The 19,888-nt window shown below is 40.7% G+C and overlaps 1 protein-coding gene across 2 annotated transcripts in view; it reads left to right on the top strand.

Moving 5' to 3' along the window:
- MAN1C1 (mannosidase alpha class 1C member 1) overlaps positions 1-19,888 on the top strand; it is a 108,606-nt gene that overhangs the window by 57,456 nt on the left and 31,262 nt on the right. For both annotated transcript variants that reach the window (XM_075195343.1, XM_075195344.1), the window contains exons 6-9: positions 3,844-3,938; positions 7,716-7,839; positions 9,010-9,103; positions 13,005-13,120. In XM_075195343.1, the coding sequence (XP_075051444.1) occupies positions 3,844-3,938; positions 7,716-7,839; positions 9,010-9,103; positions 13,005-13,120 (429 nt within the window). The remainder of the gene's footprint in view (positions 1-3,843; positions 3,939-7,715; positions 7,840-9,009; positions 9,104-13,004; positions 13,121-19,888) is intronic.

Raw genomic sequence — 19,888 nt, 5'->3', positions numbered from 1 at the left:
ATATATATATATATATATATATATATATATATATATATATAAATGCTTAGTGGCGTGTGTTAGTTAGTCTGTCTGTCTGTGTGTGTGTGTGTGTGGAAAAAATAAAACCAAGCTGCAGCGCCACCTGCTGGGCGAAGTTATACACTGACCTACTAAATTCTTAGTGTGTGTGGGGAAAAAAAATCAGAAAGGGCTGAAATTTGGTATACTAAGATGTTTTTAATTTGTTAATTTAATTTGTTAATTGTTAAAAGTGTTTATAAAGATTTAAAAAAAATATATATATATTTCTTGAAGGAGAAGTGACAGTTGGGAGTGGTTGGTGGTTGCCGGGGGTGACAGTGGGGAGTGGTTGGTGGTTGCCAGGGGTGACAGAGTGAGAGGAGTGTGATACTCAGGACCGGTGAGAGAGATCCCTGTGTCTGGATAGACATCTGGATAGATGTGGCGATGAAAATGAAGGATGAGGTGACGGAGAAGAATGATGAGGTGGTGACATGTGGACAAAACCATGTTAAAAAAGGGCGCATACGTCGGGAAGTAACGCTCTTCCCCTGAGGAGGCCTGGGCTATGGCCCAAATGCATGACAAGAACCTTTTTAACACCTTAAGTAGCTTGATTTGACTAGAATGCATGAGTATCATGCACGGGTTAACTTGTGTGTGTGTGTGTATATATATATATATATATATATATATATATATATATATATATATATATAAAATAAAAGTGTCCTCCTTGTAGCACTTTTGACACCACTTGTTGCAAGAGCACCCTGCAGACATCAGCAACGCGGACAACTTCTTGTTGTAAATAAAACGTACATTTATTGTTTGCATCACAATAGACGGTAACACTTCTTGTCAAGATGACACCAGTAAGCAATACCCTTTGCTTACACCTCCTGGTGACACTAATGCTAACTAAACATAGTTCAGCTCTCTCATAACTGGCCAACTAGTTCAGCACCAGTCACCCCTAAAAAGTGCACAATTCAGGATTAAATACACAAGTCTCCTCCCTTTGGTCTCATTACTTCATTATACCACCTGTGTGTGTGCAGGCTAGGAGTCTGACTCTGCAAGGATTTAAGGATTTAACCCTGTATGCAGCCTGTCTCTGAAGATTCCCCGTGATCTCACCTGTCCTTATGCATGTAAGGTGTGGCAAAGAGGCCTCTTTACCACTATATATATATATATATATATATATATATATATATATATATATATATATATTTGTAACCGGTTCCCTGGGGTAGATAGTAGTGAACTGCATCAGAGAAATCACACAAGTCCAGGGTCCTGTCCGGCACCAACTAAACATACAGGAAGGGCTTGTGTTTCACACACATACCAAACAAAGAGGTAATTGCTCATCATTTGCAAAGTCTCTTAAAAGGCATCCAAACTCCTTCCCAGGGCTGAGAGATTGCATGTCCAGCCTGACTGTTTTTTAAAAAGCCACACACAGGTGCAGTTGCAAATCAGCCTACACTTAGGCTGGAGGCCTGGAAGCCCCAAAATGTGTCTGATAATTGGAGTCTGCCCTCTCTCTCCAATCATAACCCCAGGGCACTTACCAGTTTTTCCTACAAATGAGAAACACACTTTGGGAAACTTTTTCCACAAACATAAACAATGTCCCTGTGGTTATAATATACTCAGGGCAGAAAGCCTGGGACATATAACTCTGCCATTCAGCACTTTCCCAGTGCTTCTGTCACAATATATATAATATGTAATGCTGGCTTACAAGTTGTGACACTATTTCATAAGTGGTTCCTGAAACATGCTTAAGTCACATACACCATAATATTCTAGGAAATTGTGAATGCCCAAAGTATAAATAACATCAATGTAAAGAGCAGCATATACAGTTACCCTTTAGAACAACCATGTTGTGTACTATAAGTTTCCAGTTTTGTAAAATGTTGTTATAAAATAAATTGTTCCTGCTTAGTTTCCAACCTTTTTGTAAATAAATCAGAAGACTTAATGTGCTATATAGTGATTTTTCTGTAATTCACAAATTAAAACAAGAAATGAGGGTATATATAGAGTGCTTAGAAAGAGTGCTGGAGAGAAATGTGCTGGGGGCTACTTTGTCTGCAGTTTGAACAGAAACAGCTCCCACATAGACTAAAAATAAGGTGTTCTAAAAAGAGCACACAGGCAGAAGATAAAGTAACTATACTGAAAAGTCTGGTTGTTAAAGTATCTGGAATACATTATACAAGTGATGCTAACATCACTATAAACAGATATTATTGCTTATAATTGGTGAGTTAGGAAATCATCACTTCAGTGTTCATTAGGAAAACTTGTGCTTATATAAAACAACACACCTACTACTATAAATTGTTATGAATATTACAAGTGACTTCAGATTTCAGTGACCTTTAATACAGTCATGGAACTCCTCAGTGACTTAAAGTATCCTTATAATATACAATAAGAGGTGCGTTATTTTGTTTATAACACATGGTTCAGTACCCTAGTGGCCGGCATTTTCCAAGGACACATTGTTGTGGCATTTATTCATATCGCAAGTGGTGCATGCTAGATGGAAACAAAACAGTACACACCTCGACATGACCACAGCATGAATATAATATAATTTAATGTATTTTTTTATCTAAAGTAACATACAATAAATGAATTTCTAAAGCACACAAAATAAGTTTTGGTTTGGAGAAAGGCATTTAACATGCTAAATAAGGAAAGTCTTATTGTGTAATATTAACATTCATTAAGTCTAATTACAAAGTTCAAATATTAGAATACACCATTCATAATAACATCAGCTATAAATTTGTGCTCCTCGCTGACAGTGTTATAAATGCTTTAAAGCATGTTTGTGGAGGATGAAGATCCTGTGACGAAAATCTCATGTTATCATTTAAATCTAATGAAGAGATTTGAATGTTGGATTACTTTCTGGAATCTGATGGTAGCAGATAAAGCATACATGCCAACACTCCTGGAATGTCTGGTCTCTGCTGGGTGACCATGACTTTGTAAACCTGTCCTCTGCATCTTTATCTCAGAGGTTGCAAGTACCAGATAAAGTTTCTCGGGAGCACTAATACTCATGAGTAGGCATGTGGAGAATATTGGGGGAAAACTATACAGCTGTAAACAGACAGTAAATATAAACATAATGTTTGTTTACATATATAGTGGATGTTCAGATATCTGTTTAATGTGCAGTTGTGTGTAGGTAATGTTCAGTTGTGTGTAGGTAATGTGCAGTTGTGTGTAGGTAATGTTCAGTTGTGTGTAGGTAATGTGCAGTTGTGTGTAGCTAATGTGCAGTTGTGTGTAGCTAATGTGCAGTTGTGTGTAGCTAATGTGCAGTTGTGTGTAGCTAATGTGCAGTTGTGTGTAGCTAATGTGCAGTTGTGTGTAGCTAATGTGCAGTTGTGTGTAGCTAATGTGCAGTTTAGTGTAGTTAATGTGCAGTTGAGTGTAGGTAATGTGCAGTTGTGTGTAGGTAATGTGCAGTTGTGTGTAGGTAATGTGCAGCTGTGTGTAGGTAATGTGCAGCTGTGTGTAGGTAATGTGCAGTTGTGTGAAGGTAATGTGCATGTGTGTGTAGGTAATGTGCATGTGTGTGTAGGTAATGTGCAGCTGTGTGTAGGTAAAATCTGCTTTAAAAGCAAGGACATTATCAAGACAAACATAAATCTTCAAAATATGAGTGTTCCTGGAAATTAGGACTAGATGGCTATTGGTAAATATGCAAGAAGCATGAACATGAAAATTATTTCCTGGATTTAAGTCATGCAAATTTGACCAAAACATGGATGCAGACACACCTAACATTGTATTTGGTTTCAGGTTTTCAGACTAAAAGCAATAGAACTTGGAAAGAAATTGTTACCAGCATTTAACACACCTACTGGAATCCCACGTGGTATCATCAACCTTGGAAAGTAAGAATAACATTCTGTGTGTTTTTCAGTAGCATGTGATAGTCAAGTATTCCTTTTGTAAACGGACCAATGCAAAGAAAAAACATTTCCCCATAGTTTGTTAAGTTGATGTTAACTGTACTGAGTCTATCTAGATCCAAACAAATAAAGGCACTTCTTTCAAAAATCAGTGTCCAAGGCATACATGGAAAAGTGATAATGGGTCATATATACTGACTTTAAACAGTTTTACATTTTCCTCAATTGCTGCCTGGTTGCTGTCATGCCATACCTCCCATCACTAGGATTTTACTATAAGAGGCAGTTTGAGTTTGGTCACATCATTCTGGGGTTGGGACAGTATTATGTTGGGACGTGTTATGTCCCAAGGCTGTGATGAGTGTTACTGTAGTGCTTGTCTGCCCCCAACAGCCCACCTTAACACCTCAACTGACTAGCACCATACAACATCCACCAGACTTTTTGACTGATCTCTCTCAAAATAGGAGGCAGAGTAACAGAAATGCTTTACTCTAAATGCCTTTTGTTTTGTTTTTTTAAAGCATGATATATATATATATATATATATATATATATATATATATATATATACACACACACACACACACACACACACACACACACACATATAAAATTATAATAATCTGCAGCATATAATTTTCCTTTTGAAATGCCATTTTAGTGATCAGTAAATTACTTCTGACATTCAAAATATAGTTTTTGCAGACCACACAAAAACACAAGTTTTCGGAAAGAAAATTAATGATCATAATGCATAAAATAACCCAGCCATAAGCAGAACATAGGAATAATGACACATAGGAATAATGAGCATATATATTTAACTGGCATCATAAGGACACAAAGATGAGATAAAGAAATAGGACAACAAACTACAAACATATGGTCTCCAGTAAAATAACAGTGCAAAGAGGAATAAATATGTGAAAAGAATTTGCCAATTGTTTTTTACTTCTAAAGAATAGTTGTGTCACATTGCATTAGGCCATGGTTTCTCAATTCAAGTACCACTAACAGGTCATGTTTTGAGAGTTTCCTTAAAGTGTCACTTTAAAGTGGAATAGTTTTACTTTGCATTAATAGCTACTTTGTTTGTATACTACTTTGCCCAGAATTTCTCAACATTTACTGTTTTATTCTTGGAACTGCTGCTGTTTCTATTGTAGCTTTTCTCGTCTTGTCACTTATCTTTCACGATGCTGCAAAACAATGGCTAACAAAGATTAACTAATCGTGTTGTCTATAGCCGTGGAGCCTGAGCCTGGCTACAAGACTCAATGGAGTAGAAGATATCATAAAGTAAAGATGGGTACATAACACATGCTTTTCAACCAATAATCGTGCCAATCACACGATAAACGACTGTTAGATCCGATTTCGCATTTGTGTGTGTGCTGTCACAATCATGTTTAATTGTACCAAAGCACATTGTATTGTTTGAAATATCAAAATACGTGATCCCTTCTGAGCACTCCCCATAGACTGCAGCTTTGATAAGCACTAAAGTGCCAATTCACTCTATATTGAATCATGCAATATTCATATGTGTGTATCTCAGGCACATGTCATATACAATACAGTGCCACTTGAGCTTCTGTATTGTATGTGACATGCACCTGAGATACACACATATGAATATTACATTGTGTTGTTTGGTTTGACTTTATAAACTGACTAAAACTCACGATTAACGATGGGCCGACATCAGGCAAATGTGGAAGTGTGTATGCACTCACACCCAGCAGTGTAGGCAGATCTCCATACAGTGTACAGAGTCACGATCTTTTCAGCATATGATTATGAGAGATGAAAAGCAGAAATCTGAAGGTAAACCGTGTAGGTGTGTACACATAAATCTGCATGCTCATCAGGACTTTCAGTTGTTGGTAAAATCGTTACAGAAGTGACATCTGCGGTACTTTTCTGTAGTGTGTACCCAGCTTAAGACGTAATTGTCAAAACATTGGTAATAGACTGTGCTGTGTATTTAAAAGCATAATACACAAGATTTAATTTTTTTACTGATAGTGTTATTTGTTCATGAACAGGAGAATACTTACATTGCTATTATTTATGTGACTGAATCAGAAATACCCCATCTGTTCACACATTGTAAAATTTTTCAACAAATCAGAGTGGACACATGAGCAATACCAACATAACATATACATTTCCAGCCTTATAGAACATATTCAGGTCTCGCTGGTCATTTTGTTGCTTCATTATGAAGTGCTGCCTCCATTTTGTTTAAATATTGTCCATTTGTCAGGACGTGCAGGTGGAGACTAAAGGACCTTTATTTGCATTATATACTCCCATATCACAATATTGTAGAATTCTTCTTATATCGCTTTCATACTGCCGCCCAGGCAATATCCCGGGTATATGAACCCGGGATATTGCCAGGAACAGAGGCTCCCCCGGAGTCAAAATCCCAGGTAGATCGTGTTCATACTGAACACGGGTCTGCCCAGGGTCTCCATGACAACATCACAAGAGGAGCTCTGATTGGCTCGTCTTGTGATGTTTTTTTTGTTTTTTACTTTAACATTGTGTCTGGTGAGACCTGGGTTGAAAAACCCGTGTCGCACCATTCATAGTGCAGGCTTCCCGGGGCAGACCTGGGAATTACCCCACCAAAAAACCCGGGTCTAATTAGATGACTGATGACCCGGGTCTAATTAGATCTGGGACCATTCATACTGCACCTCGACCCGGCAAAAACCCGGGTTTTTGGTGCAGTATGAATGGGTTATTAGAGAAATCCTAAAAATGTGGTCCGTTGAGGTACTTGAGGAGTTGAGTTGACAAATCATGTGCTAAAAACACATGATGAAGTAACAATTGTAAAAGTTGTAATACTCATGATGTCTTCCTGAAAGATGTTAAAGAGAACAAGAGAGAATTTTGTTTATGATTCAGTACAGAAATGCGTACATAATTTCAGCTTAAACATTAATAAAACATTTAGTAGCAGAGAAATTTATAACTGTTTACTATGTTGCTTCTGTTTGCATCTTTACAAAAAGTCTTGGCAGTAGATTACTAAGGTTTCTAAAAAGGAAAAGTGGATGTGTTGCCGACAGCAAACAGTCAGTTTCTAGCTTTTAATTATCTAGCATATCTTTGAAAATTATAGCTAAAATCTGATTGGTTGTATTTGGACAACTCCACTTTTTAGAAGCTTTAGTAAATCCCAGATCTGTCTTTAAACGGAAGGAGAAATAAGTTATTTATATTGAAGTCATAAATATGAGTTCCTATGTTTTCTGAACTCCAGATTACTCAAATGACACATAATTTACTAAATGCATTGTTTTATCTTTCAGTCCCTCTTATGTGCTTTTCAGCCATGTCTATATATCATGGGGGAAAAAATGTTTACTTCTATTGTCCATAGATACAACACACAGCTGCTGTCTGGACCCAGTTGTATCCAATCCAGAGATAATAGCAGGCTGTGTTTCATGGAAGGGAATGAAAATGAATGTAATTAACAATTCTGCCCCATAATATAAACGCAAGCTTGGAAAGTACAGTAATATGCCAAAAACATTGAGAAACGCTATTAGGTTGCAGCAGGGCATGTATGTGCAAATGAATGAAAGCATGAAGGTGGAAAACCCCATGCAGAGTACTGAGGATGAAACTGCAGACAAAGTCACAGTGTCGTATGTATCATTGTTAAGAAACACTTCCCAGATTTTCTAAATGTAGACACGTTTTCTAACACTCATATTGCAACATGTTTTTCAGTGGTTTAAATTGGAGCTGGGGATGGGCCTCTGCAGGAAGCAGCATTTTAGCTGAATTTGGGACTTTGCACTTAGAGTTTTTGAAACTGAGCGAACTATCTGGAGATTCTGTGTTTATTGAGAAGGTAAAAACTGCCATATTTGCACATTATTTTTTCACATATTGCAATTTATCATTATTATTATCGTAGACTTATAAGGTGCCACAGTGCTCCGCAGCACCGTACAGTAGAGAAAACAGTAGATACATAAAACAGAGACAAACAAGGTACACAAGATAAACGCATACATGAAAACAAAGGGTATGAAGGATCCTGCTTATTAAAGAGATTGCATTCTAAGTAGAAGAGGGCACAGCTGAAACAAGAGGAACAATTGTGGTTCAGAGTGGAGATTGAGACAGTTGTGAATTAGTGTGAATAGTGTTACTGGGGATAAGGTCACCTCTAAAAAAGAGATGGATTTTCAAAGAGTGTTTAAAGATTTGACGGCTGTGGGAAGTCTGATTGAGCTTGGTAGGGAATTCCATAAGTGGGGAGCAGCACGGGAGAAGTCTTGTAGGTGGGAGTGAGAAGTGGTTACCAGAGACAAGGTGCAAATAAGAGGTAGATCTAAGAGGACGAAAGGGAGAGTATTTTGATATGAGATTTGAGATGTATGCAGGGGTAGTGTTGTTAAAGGCTTTGTAGGAAATGGTGAGTAATTTGAATTTGATTCTGGAGGACACAGGGAGCCAGTGTAGTGATTTGCCAAGTGGTGCAGCAGATGTGGAGCGGTGAGAGAGGAATATTAGTCTTGCAGCAGCATTTAGGATGGATTAAAGTGAGAATATATTGGTGTCAGGAATGCCAGATAGCAGGAGGTTGCATAGTCAAGACAGGAGATGATGAGACAATGGATAAGAGTTTTGGTAGCATGTTGAGTAAGAAAAACGCATATTGTGGCAATGTTATTAAGGTGGAGTCGACAGGACTGGGAGAGAGTCTGGATATGAGGAATAAAGCAGAGGGTGGAGTCAAGTGTGACACCAAGGGAGCGGGCTTGGGAAACTGAGGAAATTATGGTGTTATTGACAGTGAGTGAGATTTGAGGTAGAAACAAATAAAGTTGTTTGAAGAAATAAATGTGAGAATTGTAACACAGAAACAGCAGACAGCATCAATTCAAATTATTGTGAAATTCCAATGATTAAACATCAGCAAGGAGCATGGTTTTGAACAAGAAATGACAGGGTAGTTGCTGGGCATCGTACTTTCCGTTCTATTGCTAATAGTTGATGTGTTATTTTTTGGCAGGTGAATATCATCCGGAAAATATTAAAGAAAATTGAGAAGCCTCATGGATTGTATCCTAACTATTTCAGTCCTGTCAGTGGAAGCTGGGTTCAACGTATGTACAAAAATGTGTTAATGGTGTTTTTCTCAATCAAGCATCCCTTGCTGTGTGTCAGTTTTCAGTCAAAGTACCCCACTAAAGAGTGTTTATTCAAAGTACCCCATTATATCTAAATTTACACCAAGCAACCTATCATTTAGAGTTGGACTCAGGTTAAAATTTCAATTGCTAAATTCAGCTTTCCTATTTTTTCCTGTGCATGCAGGTTGTGCATTCCACAACTTGGAATTTTGAATGAAATGTGAGTTGCACTTGCTCATGATGATGACCAGAAGCATATATCTTAATTAGTGTAAAATTAAATAGCAAAATCTTTTGTGCCTGTGAAGATACCGGGTATATCTGGCCCAGTGCTACCCAGTACCTTCTAGGATTCGTATGGTCACTCAGGCAAAATGCAGTTATAAAAATACAACAGTATATTTATTGTCATACAAACAACACTAGAATATTATATACACACAGTAAATAAATGCCAGGCAGATTTACCACATCATCCGTCCCTTACCCCACTAACTTAAGAAGATATAGTCACCTGGGGCTAGATTTACTAAACTGCGGGTTTGAAAAAGTGGGGATGTTGCCTATAGCAACCAATCAGATTCTAGCTTTCATTTATTTAGTACCTTCTTCAAAATGACAGCTAGAATCTGGTTGCTATAGGCAACATCCCCACTTTTTCAAACCCGCAGCTTAGTAAATCTAGCTCCTGGTGTCCAGACTTCACGACCCATGGATTTCTATCAGCTGCATATATAGAGACTAGTTTAAAAACGACAATCCAAAACTAGATGCACCTTCATGAATGAAATCCCACATTGAACACCCTCCCCCCTCTGGAGTTGTTCCTTATATCACAGGTCTATTTTCCACAGTCTTTCTCCTCCCTGGGCAAACCCCTGGGTCTATTCTTCTTAACCATTGGCCAGTGCAGGACTAGGGGGTTTGGACAGGGCAGTGAAGATGAACTGTCCTTTCCCAGAAGCCCCCTGCTGGGATGCAGACAGAATGTCTGGACTAGTCCTAAGGAGAACAATTGATGCTAATTGGCTTCCCCTACTTCCAAGGATAAGGTAAAAGGGAGTCCCTCCTAAAATTAACCCCTTACACTACTTTGTGATGTCACAGGGTCCCCAGCTGTTCCATGCTTCCTGTAGAGGAAGGAGGGGGGGGGGGATGAATGCAGCTCCAGCCCTCTCACCTGTATCCTGTCCACCACCTGATCTTTACCCATAACCCTCCTGGCTTCAGTTTAAGGACAATGAATAACATCACTTCAAGTCATCAGTATATAATACACAATATACATATTTACATTGAACTACAATGTCCCCTTAGCCACATGTTATTGGACAATGCAGTTGTAGTCTGGTAAGCTGGGGAACAAAAAGCATGGGCTATAAAAAGTACTATAATCCATATTATGTGAGAAATGAGACATGCTCACAGGGTTATCAAACTCATTTCGTCACAGTGCCCCTCCCCAAAAATGTAACCAGCGCCTGCACTTATAGCCTGGGCTGGTTACCACTAATGCTTTGTGACAGACAGTGTTGTGGCTCCCTGCAAAATCTGCCTCTAACACCAGACTATGTCAGGCCTGGTCAGTACAGGGCTGAATTCCCTAGGGAAATCTGATCTGTAAAATGAATGTGGGCCTTTCCCCACCCTTCCTGTCTCTTTCCAAACTACTGATTTCCCAGCAAGCCCTGGCAGCCATTAACTGCTTGGGCATGATGGCATTTGAAGAACTATAAATGTCAGCATGCATTGCTCGCTGGGTCCTGTAATTGCACACACTGAACTTATAGTAAAGAAAGACCCTGACACCATACAAAAAAAACACTTTGTTAGAAATAAATCAATTCACTAGATCCCATCTTTAGCGCATTCCTGAATCCATAGGGACCTTAACTTCTTCTGTCCTGAAGTAATACATAAGAAATACATGGGTTAAAAATCAAAAACCCTGTTGGACAACGCAGGATTTTCTTCTAGTGGAGCCACAACACGACTGGCAGCAAACAGTCCTGCCTGTGAATAGCCAATCAGAGCAACTTGTGTCTTATGCATTAGCGGTAACCAACGCAGGTAATAAGTGCTGTTGGTTATACTTTTGCACTGAATATGTTGTTTCTTGTAGAACAAAGAGCTTTTTTTTACACTTTAGATGCTAGCCATAATCATCAAGTTTAACATATGTTTTAAGCATCTATACAGAGGACCAGATTCAACTTTGTATGTAACTTACACATAAGTTACGTTTGAAAAAAAGAGAACAGAATTTCAGAGTAGTTCCGCCAGTATACAAATCCCAGCTTATCTCAGGAACATTTCCATTTGAATCTGGGTGTAAGGACACTCTGCCTACACAGTATTTCCCGTACATATATACACACAACAGGCTGCAGTGTATGCACAAGCGTATTTACAATAAAAGTTCACATGAAAACACATAACAAATATGATAGACTATGCTGTGTCAATCTTCGCTTTCAGTCAACATTTACACATGTCCTGTAGTGTGTGCAAATGATATGGGTGAAACCAAGCGTACTTGTTATGAGAAACCCAAGACTTGAATCTGCCGCATCTGCATGGAAATGCCTTTGTCCATCCCTTCACTCTCTCGTTCCGACCTCTCAAGTCATAGGCAGTTGTACATGTCATTTGTGTTCAGACATGAACTGCATGCAATTGCGTTCATTTGTGTAAGGAGCTTTTATGTGCAGAGCTATTTCACGCAAGATACGCTACGCAGACATCCGAACATGAATAAGACCCACAGTATTTTGAGTTGCACATATCATAAGATATGTGTAACTCAAAATACATTAGGCCTCAACTTTGCAGTCAAAATTTAAAATTTACATGCTTTCGCAAAAATGTAGCCTACTTTATATCAGGCCCTATATATTTTTAAATATTTACAAATTACCTGATTGAATTTCTTTTGTATGCTTTTTCTTCTTTACTTATACGTTAAACTGTTATTTGAGTCTTATCAAAGCTGAAGTACCCATAAATGTGTCTAACTGGTAACACTTGCTTGAGAATGTCTGGGTAGAGCAGGGGTTCTTCATTTTTTGTCTGTTACTCAAATTATTGAGTCAGATTTGCAGTCCAAGGTTCAGTTTTTAATTAATAATCTTCTCATTAATTACTTATACCACTGTCAACAAATGATGTAGGTAAGGGTTAAGTATATAAGGGATATACATTTCATTTGTGGTCTTGTACAAAATAAATTTAGGAAAATAACGGGTGTCACCCTACAAGGCAAGTTTTAGGACTCATTGGTTTTAAACCCTTGATCTACACAAACTATACAAGGGCATATTTACCTCAGTGCCAGGGGTTGGGGCTATCATTGGCCTACCTCCCAACTGTCCCGATTTAGACGGGGACAGTCTCTAAAGTGCTAGGCACGCCCCTGGAGATATGACCATGCTGCCATCTTGTTGTGGCCACGCCCCCATTTTGATGCCACCTACCTTAATCTCCAGAGGTATGTTAACAGGTGGGAAACTTGCTCTTTCACCATTATGTATTGTAATCTGATATAGTATCTTTGCAAAATGTGTACTAAAGTCCAAAAAGAACAGCCATTTTTTAGTGGGATTTTTTTTCATTAATTGACACAGGAACCTAATTTTTTCCCTTGCAGCTAGATACTTGACCTAGTATAATTTGCTACTATGCAAAAGCATTGCATTAGAACATTTAATTATAAACTGACAATTTTAAAAATGACAATGCTGAGAAGAAATTGGAATTTAAGAGGTATTTGGCATGCATGCTTAACGTCAAGATTTGCATGTGCACAAATGAAATGTCGGATTAAATTCCTTATCATCCTTGCCGCACTAATCGTGTGTCACTTTTCCTTCTATAGATCATGTGTCTCTTGGAGGGCTTGGTGACAGCTTCTATGAATACTTAATCAAGTCTTGGCTGATCTCAGCTAAACAAGATAATGAAGCAAAGGGCATGTACTATGAAGCTGTAGAGGTAAGAAACACATGTATTGTCTTGTCTTGTCAGCCAAATGCAATTATCTTATTTAGCTGTTGTTCCTGTTGTGATGATACACCTGATATTTATATCACCAGAAGGTTAGAAGTTGGTGTAGTTGGCATCCATTTTTGATCAGGGTATCAAACAATTTAGAGCACAGAGCTAGGTAATACAAACAATTCAGAAATGTTGAACAGTAATTCATTCATTAATACCAATGTAACAACTGGCAGGAAAAAAATCCAGACAGAAATCATTCAGAAAATGAGTTGGCCCTAGTCATGGTACATTGCTGAGCACCCAATATTTCATTTCCTTTGCCAGTGATAATCAATCTCAAGTCTCTTTACTGCCACCTTATGGCTTAAATCAATTTTGCTATGTGGTTATGTTAAATGTAAATCCGCCTATCTGACCGATATAAGACTGGCCAGATTATACACAAGAACTAAAATGCTATTTCCAGTCATGAAGCAATTCACATATGTACCTCTGAACCCATGGAAGGTGCAGGGTCTAAGCACATTCCTACATAGCTTTTTAGATAATATGGCCCAGCTATATAATACAGTTGCTGATCATGTGCTCTGTGGTGTAGGTGTTAGACAAGGGAAATGGCAGCTACTGATGTGCCACCAGTCTACGTTGGTGCACCTAATCACAATATATCGACCATGTCCATGTAATCAGGATCTGGCATTCCTTGTACCATTTTAGGTGAGCATCAGTATTTGCACATAGAAAGATCTAGCACCCACGGGAACACCCTTATTGATTGAATGTAAGATTGCAAATAAATGTACACATATGCCAAAAAAGACCTCAGGGTCAGAATCTGGCGGTAATGAGTCAGAATCAAGTTGTCAAGTGGTCATAGATGCAGCCTTGTAATGACATATAATGAACAGTTATTTGTATATAGCGCCTTACAGGGAATATTTAATCTTACACATCAGTTCTTACGTGATGGTGGAGTCCCTAGTGAAGCTTACAATCTATGGGCCTGATTCATTAAGGATCTTAACTCAAGAAACTTCTTATTTCAGTCTCCTGGACAAAACCATGTTACAATGCAAGGGGTGCAAATTAGTATTCTGTTTTACACATAAGTTAAATACTGACTGTTTTTTCATGTAACACACAAATAGCTTATTGGTATCTGAAATTTAAAGTTGATATTTGTGTGCTACATGAAAAAAACAGTCTGTATTTAACTTATGTGCAAAACAGAATGCTAATTTGCACCCCTTGCATTGTAACATGTTTTTGTCCAGGAGACTGAAATAAGAAGTTAAGATCCTTAATGAATCAGGCCCTACCACACGCAAGAGTTAATTTCATCGAAAGCCAATTAACCTATTAGTGTGTGTTTGGAGTGTGAGAGGAAACAGTAGCACTTAAAGCAAACACACACAAATACGGGGAGAACATACAATATCCACACAGTTAGGGCCATTGTTGTAATTGTACCCATGACCCCAACGCTGTGAGGAAGCTATGTTAACCACTGTACCACTGTGCTGACTATAATCTTATGTAATAGCTATTGTATACAAATTCAGTTTAGGAGTGGACAAGATTTGTTGTGGATTTATCACCTTCTATAATGCTGTACCACTGGCTCCCCACAACTCCAATACCTGACTCGATGCACAAATGTAGTAGTCGCTGGGGCTATGTGTAAGAATTCACAGATTTTCTATCTCACAGGCACATGCTGTTTAGCCACTAATAGGTTCTGATACGCCTGTGTGGGCACACTAGTGCATCTAATCATAATGCAGTGTGTCAACGTGAGCAAGCAATATGTTTATATAGGGCATCATCGTGGGCATTGTGTGCTTACATAAAACCAGGCTTGGTGATTCATCATTACTTGTGGTATTTTAATGTGTTTTGGCCCTGCTACACCCTGGTGCTGTCTGCCCTGAACCATGGCCTGTAAGTTTGTAAAGTCCCTTGGTGATTACTTATTATTTAACTCAGCATTTGGACTCCAGTCAGCCTTTGGTTGGTGATTCCATATCCCATTATCTGTCTGCTACTGGGCTGTTTGACTCTGCCAGTGGCTTGTGATTTTGTACCTTGTTGTTAGCCATGTATATAATGTCATTCTTTCTACTACCATATCTTCTTATAAGTGTACACCTCAGGCTTGTGCACAAGTCCTAGATGCATTGGAGTGCCTGTAAGCATATGGAGACTTATGCAATTTAGAAACTGTTATAGGTGGACCATTCTAACCTACTACATGATTTCTATGAACAAAATTATGATCGGAGTTGAAGTATAGACTTGAGAATGCTGTCAGACAAAAACTGTTAAGTTAGTCCAATATCTGGATTTTAATGGTATTCTTTTACCTATCAAATAGATTTGTTGCTTATCCATTGGATCTTCCACCTCAGCATTTGCATATATTTAAATGAGGACTGAAAATCTGGATGTTTATCTATCATCAGCATTCCTAACAGTTCTATACAGTTTCATGGATGGTCAGCTTTGTGTTTTTTTTAGCCAATATCATCTGTGACAAAGAGTCGCCTAAATAAAACTACTAGCTAGCATTTTTCTTATATTTATGACCCATAAGAGTTAATGCTGAAGTTAGTGTTTTACTACTGTATATAAAATCTGATTACAGCTAATGGATTATACTTTGTGCTACTAAAAAGCTGATTATACAGTTTGCAAACTGCCAAATGCTGAACACTGCATTCAGTATTTATATTCAATCTTCTGCATTTGGTTAAATTGCAGAACAATATAAATACGTCTTTCATTTTGTCTGAATACCATCACCATAGTAACTAAGTATGGAAAACTCCTACAGCATAAATGTATATGCAAAGTAGAACAGCTGTATAGAGGTGGCTGCATAAAGTGTTATCCTCATCTCTTTAAGAACTTCTTCTCATATCCACTTTTCATTGTGTTTTTATATCTTTATATGATGTGCACGCCTTTATTGTGCAGTCATATAATCCACATAGCAAAGTTAGCTGATTATAGTGGTATTTGTTCAAATTAACACATAACGAGCATTTGATAGGCTTTTCTTGCTTTCTTATATGGTACCAGGATTGGAGATGAGGGTCCTCATGTTGCTATTAGTTGAGTGTCAATAGATTTACCTCACTGGAGTCTGCCTATGTACTGATCACGGCTCCTACAACTATTATAGAGGGTACTTAATAAAAAAGATAGATTGAAAAATCCCATTATAGTCAGACACATCATTATACTCAGGGGCTGACTAGCAAATTTCAGCCCAGGGGCGAGACTCGGCTCAGCAGTCTATTATGAACGTTTTAAAGGTACAAAAATGCAGATAGCCCAGTGATCCAGCCCAAGTTGGCCCACTGATGGACAGACCCCGCGGGGGCCACTCTGCCCAGCCAGCTCCTGATCATACTGAATGTTTCCTAGTGCTTTTCATCAGTAAATATAATGCTCATACTGGTAATAACATAATGGAGAAAATACATTTACTGAACAAAACAATGACACATCCCATCATCAGGCACGGGCTGGCACATTTCAGCCCGGGGGGGGGGGGGGGGGGGGCTTTGCGTGTCATGTGATGCGGCCACCTGTGCGCTGACACGGCTGCATCGCATGTCATGTGATGCGGCCGCCTGTGCGCCGCTGGAAAAATTAATCGGCCGCATCTCATGTCATGTGGGGCGCCGATGCCCCCCTGCCCCCCGGTCCAGCCCGCCCAGGCCCATCATTGTGCAAATTAAAGAATTAAAGGTCTACTCTACACAAAAGCATTTTAAAATGTTCTTCCGATTTTAAAGCATAATTCCACCCAGCATGTATGCCAATTGTCAGTAAAATGTTTTGTAAGAGAGGTATAAAAATGATGAATTTTATATGAATCTTTTTCTTTTATTTGAAGGGATTCTAAAGGGTTTAATTCTGAATTATATTGTAGTAAATAATTTGATAACACAGTTTCAGTATGGTTATATGAAGGACTGGTATTTCATAACATAAATGAATAGTTTTCTTGAAGACGTAACATTCAAACTGGACCTTGGTAGAGGAATCAGTGTTATATATTTGTGATATATTTGGATATTGCATAAGTTTGATACTATTCTGGTCAGTGGTCGAAGTGTAAATTTAGAAGTGGCAGTATTTATTATTATTATTATTATTAATATTTATTTATAAGGCGCCACAAGGCATCCGCAGCGCCGTACAGAGACAAATAAAATCACAATACAATGGGAGACAGCACAGTACAGTAAACACAGCAACTCAGTACGCTCAATGCACAGCTAGAGAGGGCGGGGAAGGGGGAGGGAGGATCCGCAAACGACGGGGCCCAAGAAGGAGGGCGCGGAAGACAGGGAGACCCCCAGGGGGGAGGAGGGAGCGAGAGTGGACGTGGGGTGGAGGACCCTCGAGGAGGAGGGCTAAGTAGCTGGAGAGCAGAGTTAGAAGTGGTGGAAACAGGAGGAGAGATGGCCCTGCTCAGAGGAGCGTACAATCTAAGGGGAGGGGTGGACAGACAGAGAGACGCAGGGGAGAGAGGGAGAGTAGGGGGACAGAGGCAGAAGATAAGGTAGGAAGTTAAGTGGGAGACAGAAAGGCTTTAAGAAAAAGGTGGGTTTTTAGGGCCCGTTTGAAGCTGGACAGATTAGGGGAAGTTCTGATGGTAGGGAGGGAGCTTGTTCCAGTGGAGGGGGGGCAGCGCGGGCGAAGTTTTGGATACGCGCGTGGGAGGAGGTTATAAGGGGGGAAGAGAGGCGACGGTCAGAGGCAGAACGGAGACGGCGGGATGGAGCATGAATAGAGAGGAGGGTGGAGATGTAGGGCGCAGTGGAGTTGGCGAGGGCCTTGTAGGTGAGTGTGAGGAGCTTAAAGAGGATTCTGAAGGGGAATGGGAGCCAGTAAAGGGCTAGGTAGAGGGGGGAGACAAAAGAGGAGCGGCGAGAAAGGAAAATAAGCCTAGCTGCAGCGTTAAGGATGGATCGAAGGGGATCGAGATGAAAGTGGGGGAGGCCAGTGAGGAGGAGGTTGCAGTAGTCCAGGCGGGAGATGATCAGAGAGTGGATAAGGCATTTGGTGGCATCTTGGGAGAGGAAGGGCCGGATGCGAGCGATGTTGCGCAGCTGGAAGCGGCAGGATTTAGCAAGAGAGAGGATGTGGGGGCCAAAGGAGAGAGAGGAGTCGAGGATGACACCAAGGCAGCGAAGTTGGGGAACAGGGGAGATAGAGGTGTTGTCGACAGTGATGGAGAGGTCAGAAGGGTATGGGGTATGAGAGGGAGGAAAAACTATGAGCTCAGTTTTGGCAAGGTTAAGTTTGAGGAATCGAGAGGACATCCAGGAGGAGATGGCAGAGAGGCAGGCGGACACCCTAGAGAGGAGGGAGGGAGAGAGATCAGGAGAGGAGAGGTATAGTTTAGTGTCGTCAGCGTAAAGGTGGTAGCTGAAGCCGGAGGAGCTGATGAGTTCACCCAGGGAGGAGGTGTATAGAGAGAAGAGTAAGGGTCCCAGAACAGAGCCCTGAGGGACCCCGACTGGAAGGGTGGATGGGGGGGAGAGAGACCCAGAGGTGGTGACAGAGAAAGAACGGTGAGTAAGGTAAGAGGTGAACCAGGACAGGACTGGGCCGGAGAGGCCGAAAGACTGGAGGGTGTGAAGGAGGAGGGGGTGGTCAACGGTGTCAAAGGTTGCAGAGAGGTCAAGGAGGATGAGAAGGGAGAAGTGGCCCCTGGCTTTTGCAGAGAGGAGGTCATTGGTGACTTTAGCCAGGGCAGTTTCAGTGGAGTGGAGGGGGCGGAAACCAGACTGGAGAGGATCAAGGAGGGAGTATTCAGAAAGGTAGCAGGTGAGACGGCTGCAGACGAGCCTCTCGAGAATTTTAGAGGCAAAAGGGAGAAGAGATATGGGGCGATAGTTCGAGAGAGAAGTGGGGTCGAGATTAGGTTTCTTAAGAATGGGGGATACGAGAGCATGTTTGAAGGAGGAGGGGAAGATGCCAGTGGAGAGGGAGAGATTAAAGAGGTGAGCGAGGTGGGAGCAGGTGGTGGGGGAAAGGGAGCGAAGAAGGTGGGAGGGGATGGGATCCAGGGGGCAGGTAGTGGGGGGGGAGGATAAAATGAGAGAGTGGACTTCCTCGCCGGTGGTGGGACGGAAGGAGTGGAGGGGAAGGTGGTTGGGGGGGGAGGACAGAAGAGTGGGAGGGGTGGAAGAGAGAGTGGAGGAGGAGATTTCAAGTCGGATGGCCTCGATTTTAGAGGAGAAGAAGGAGGCGAAATCAGAGGCAGTCAGGGAGGAGGGGGTGGGGGGAGGGGAGGGGGCCAAGAGAGTGCTGAAGGTGGTAAAGAGGTGGCGGGGGTTAGAGGACTGGGAAGAGATGAGGGATTTAAAGAAAGATTGTTTAGCGAGTGAGAGGGCAGAGCTGTAGGATGAAAGGATGAATTTAAAGTGGAGGAAGTCAGCCAGGGAGCGGGATTTTCTCCAGTGACGTTCGGCGGAACGGGAGCATTTTTGGAGGAAGCGGGTAAATTTGGAGTGCCAGGGTTGGGGTTTGGAGCAGTGGGGGTGGACGGAGTGGGCAGGGGCGACCGCGTCCAGAGCGGAGGTGAGGGTGTGATTGTAGAGGGACACTGCCTGGTTGGGGCAGGCCTGGGAGGAAAGGGGAGAAAGGAGGGTATCGAGAGAGGAGGACAGAGAGGCAGGGTCAAGAGCATCGAGGTTGCGTATGGACAGAGTAGGTTTGGGCAGGGGGAGGGGAGCAGGA

Source organism: Mixophyes fleayi, chromosome 2 (assembly GCF_038048845.1).
Source record: "Mixophyes fleayi isolate aMixFle1 chromosome 2, aMixFle1.hap1, whole genome shotgun sequence".
NCBI lineage: Eukaryota > Metazoa > Chordata > Amphibia > Anura > Limnodynastidae > Mixophyes > Mixophyes fleayi.
Note: the sequence above shows the minus strand (reverse complement) of the source record. Positions and strands in the feature narration are given on the sequence as shown.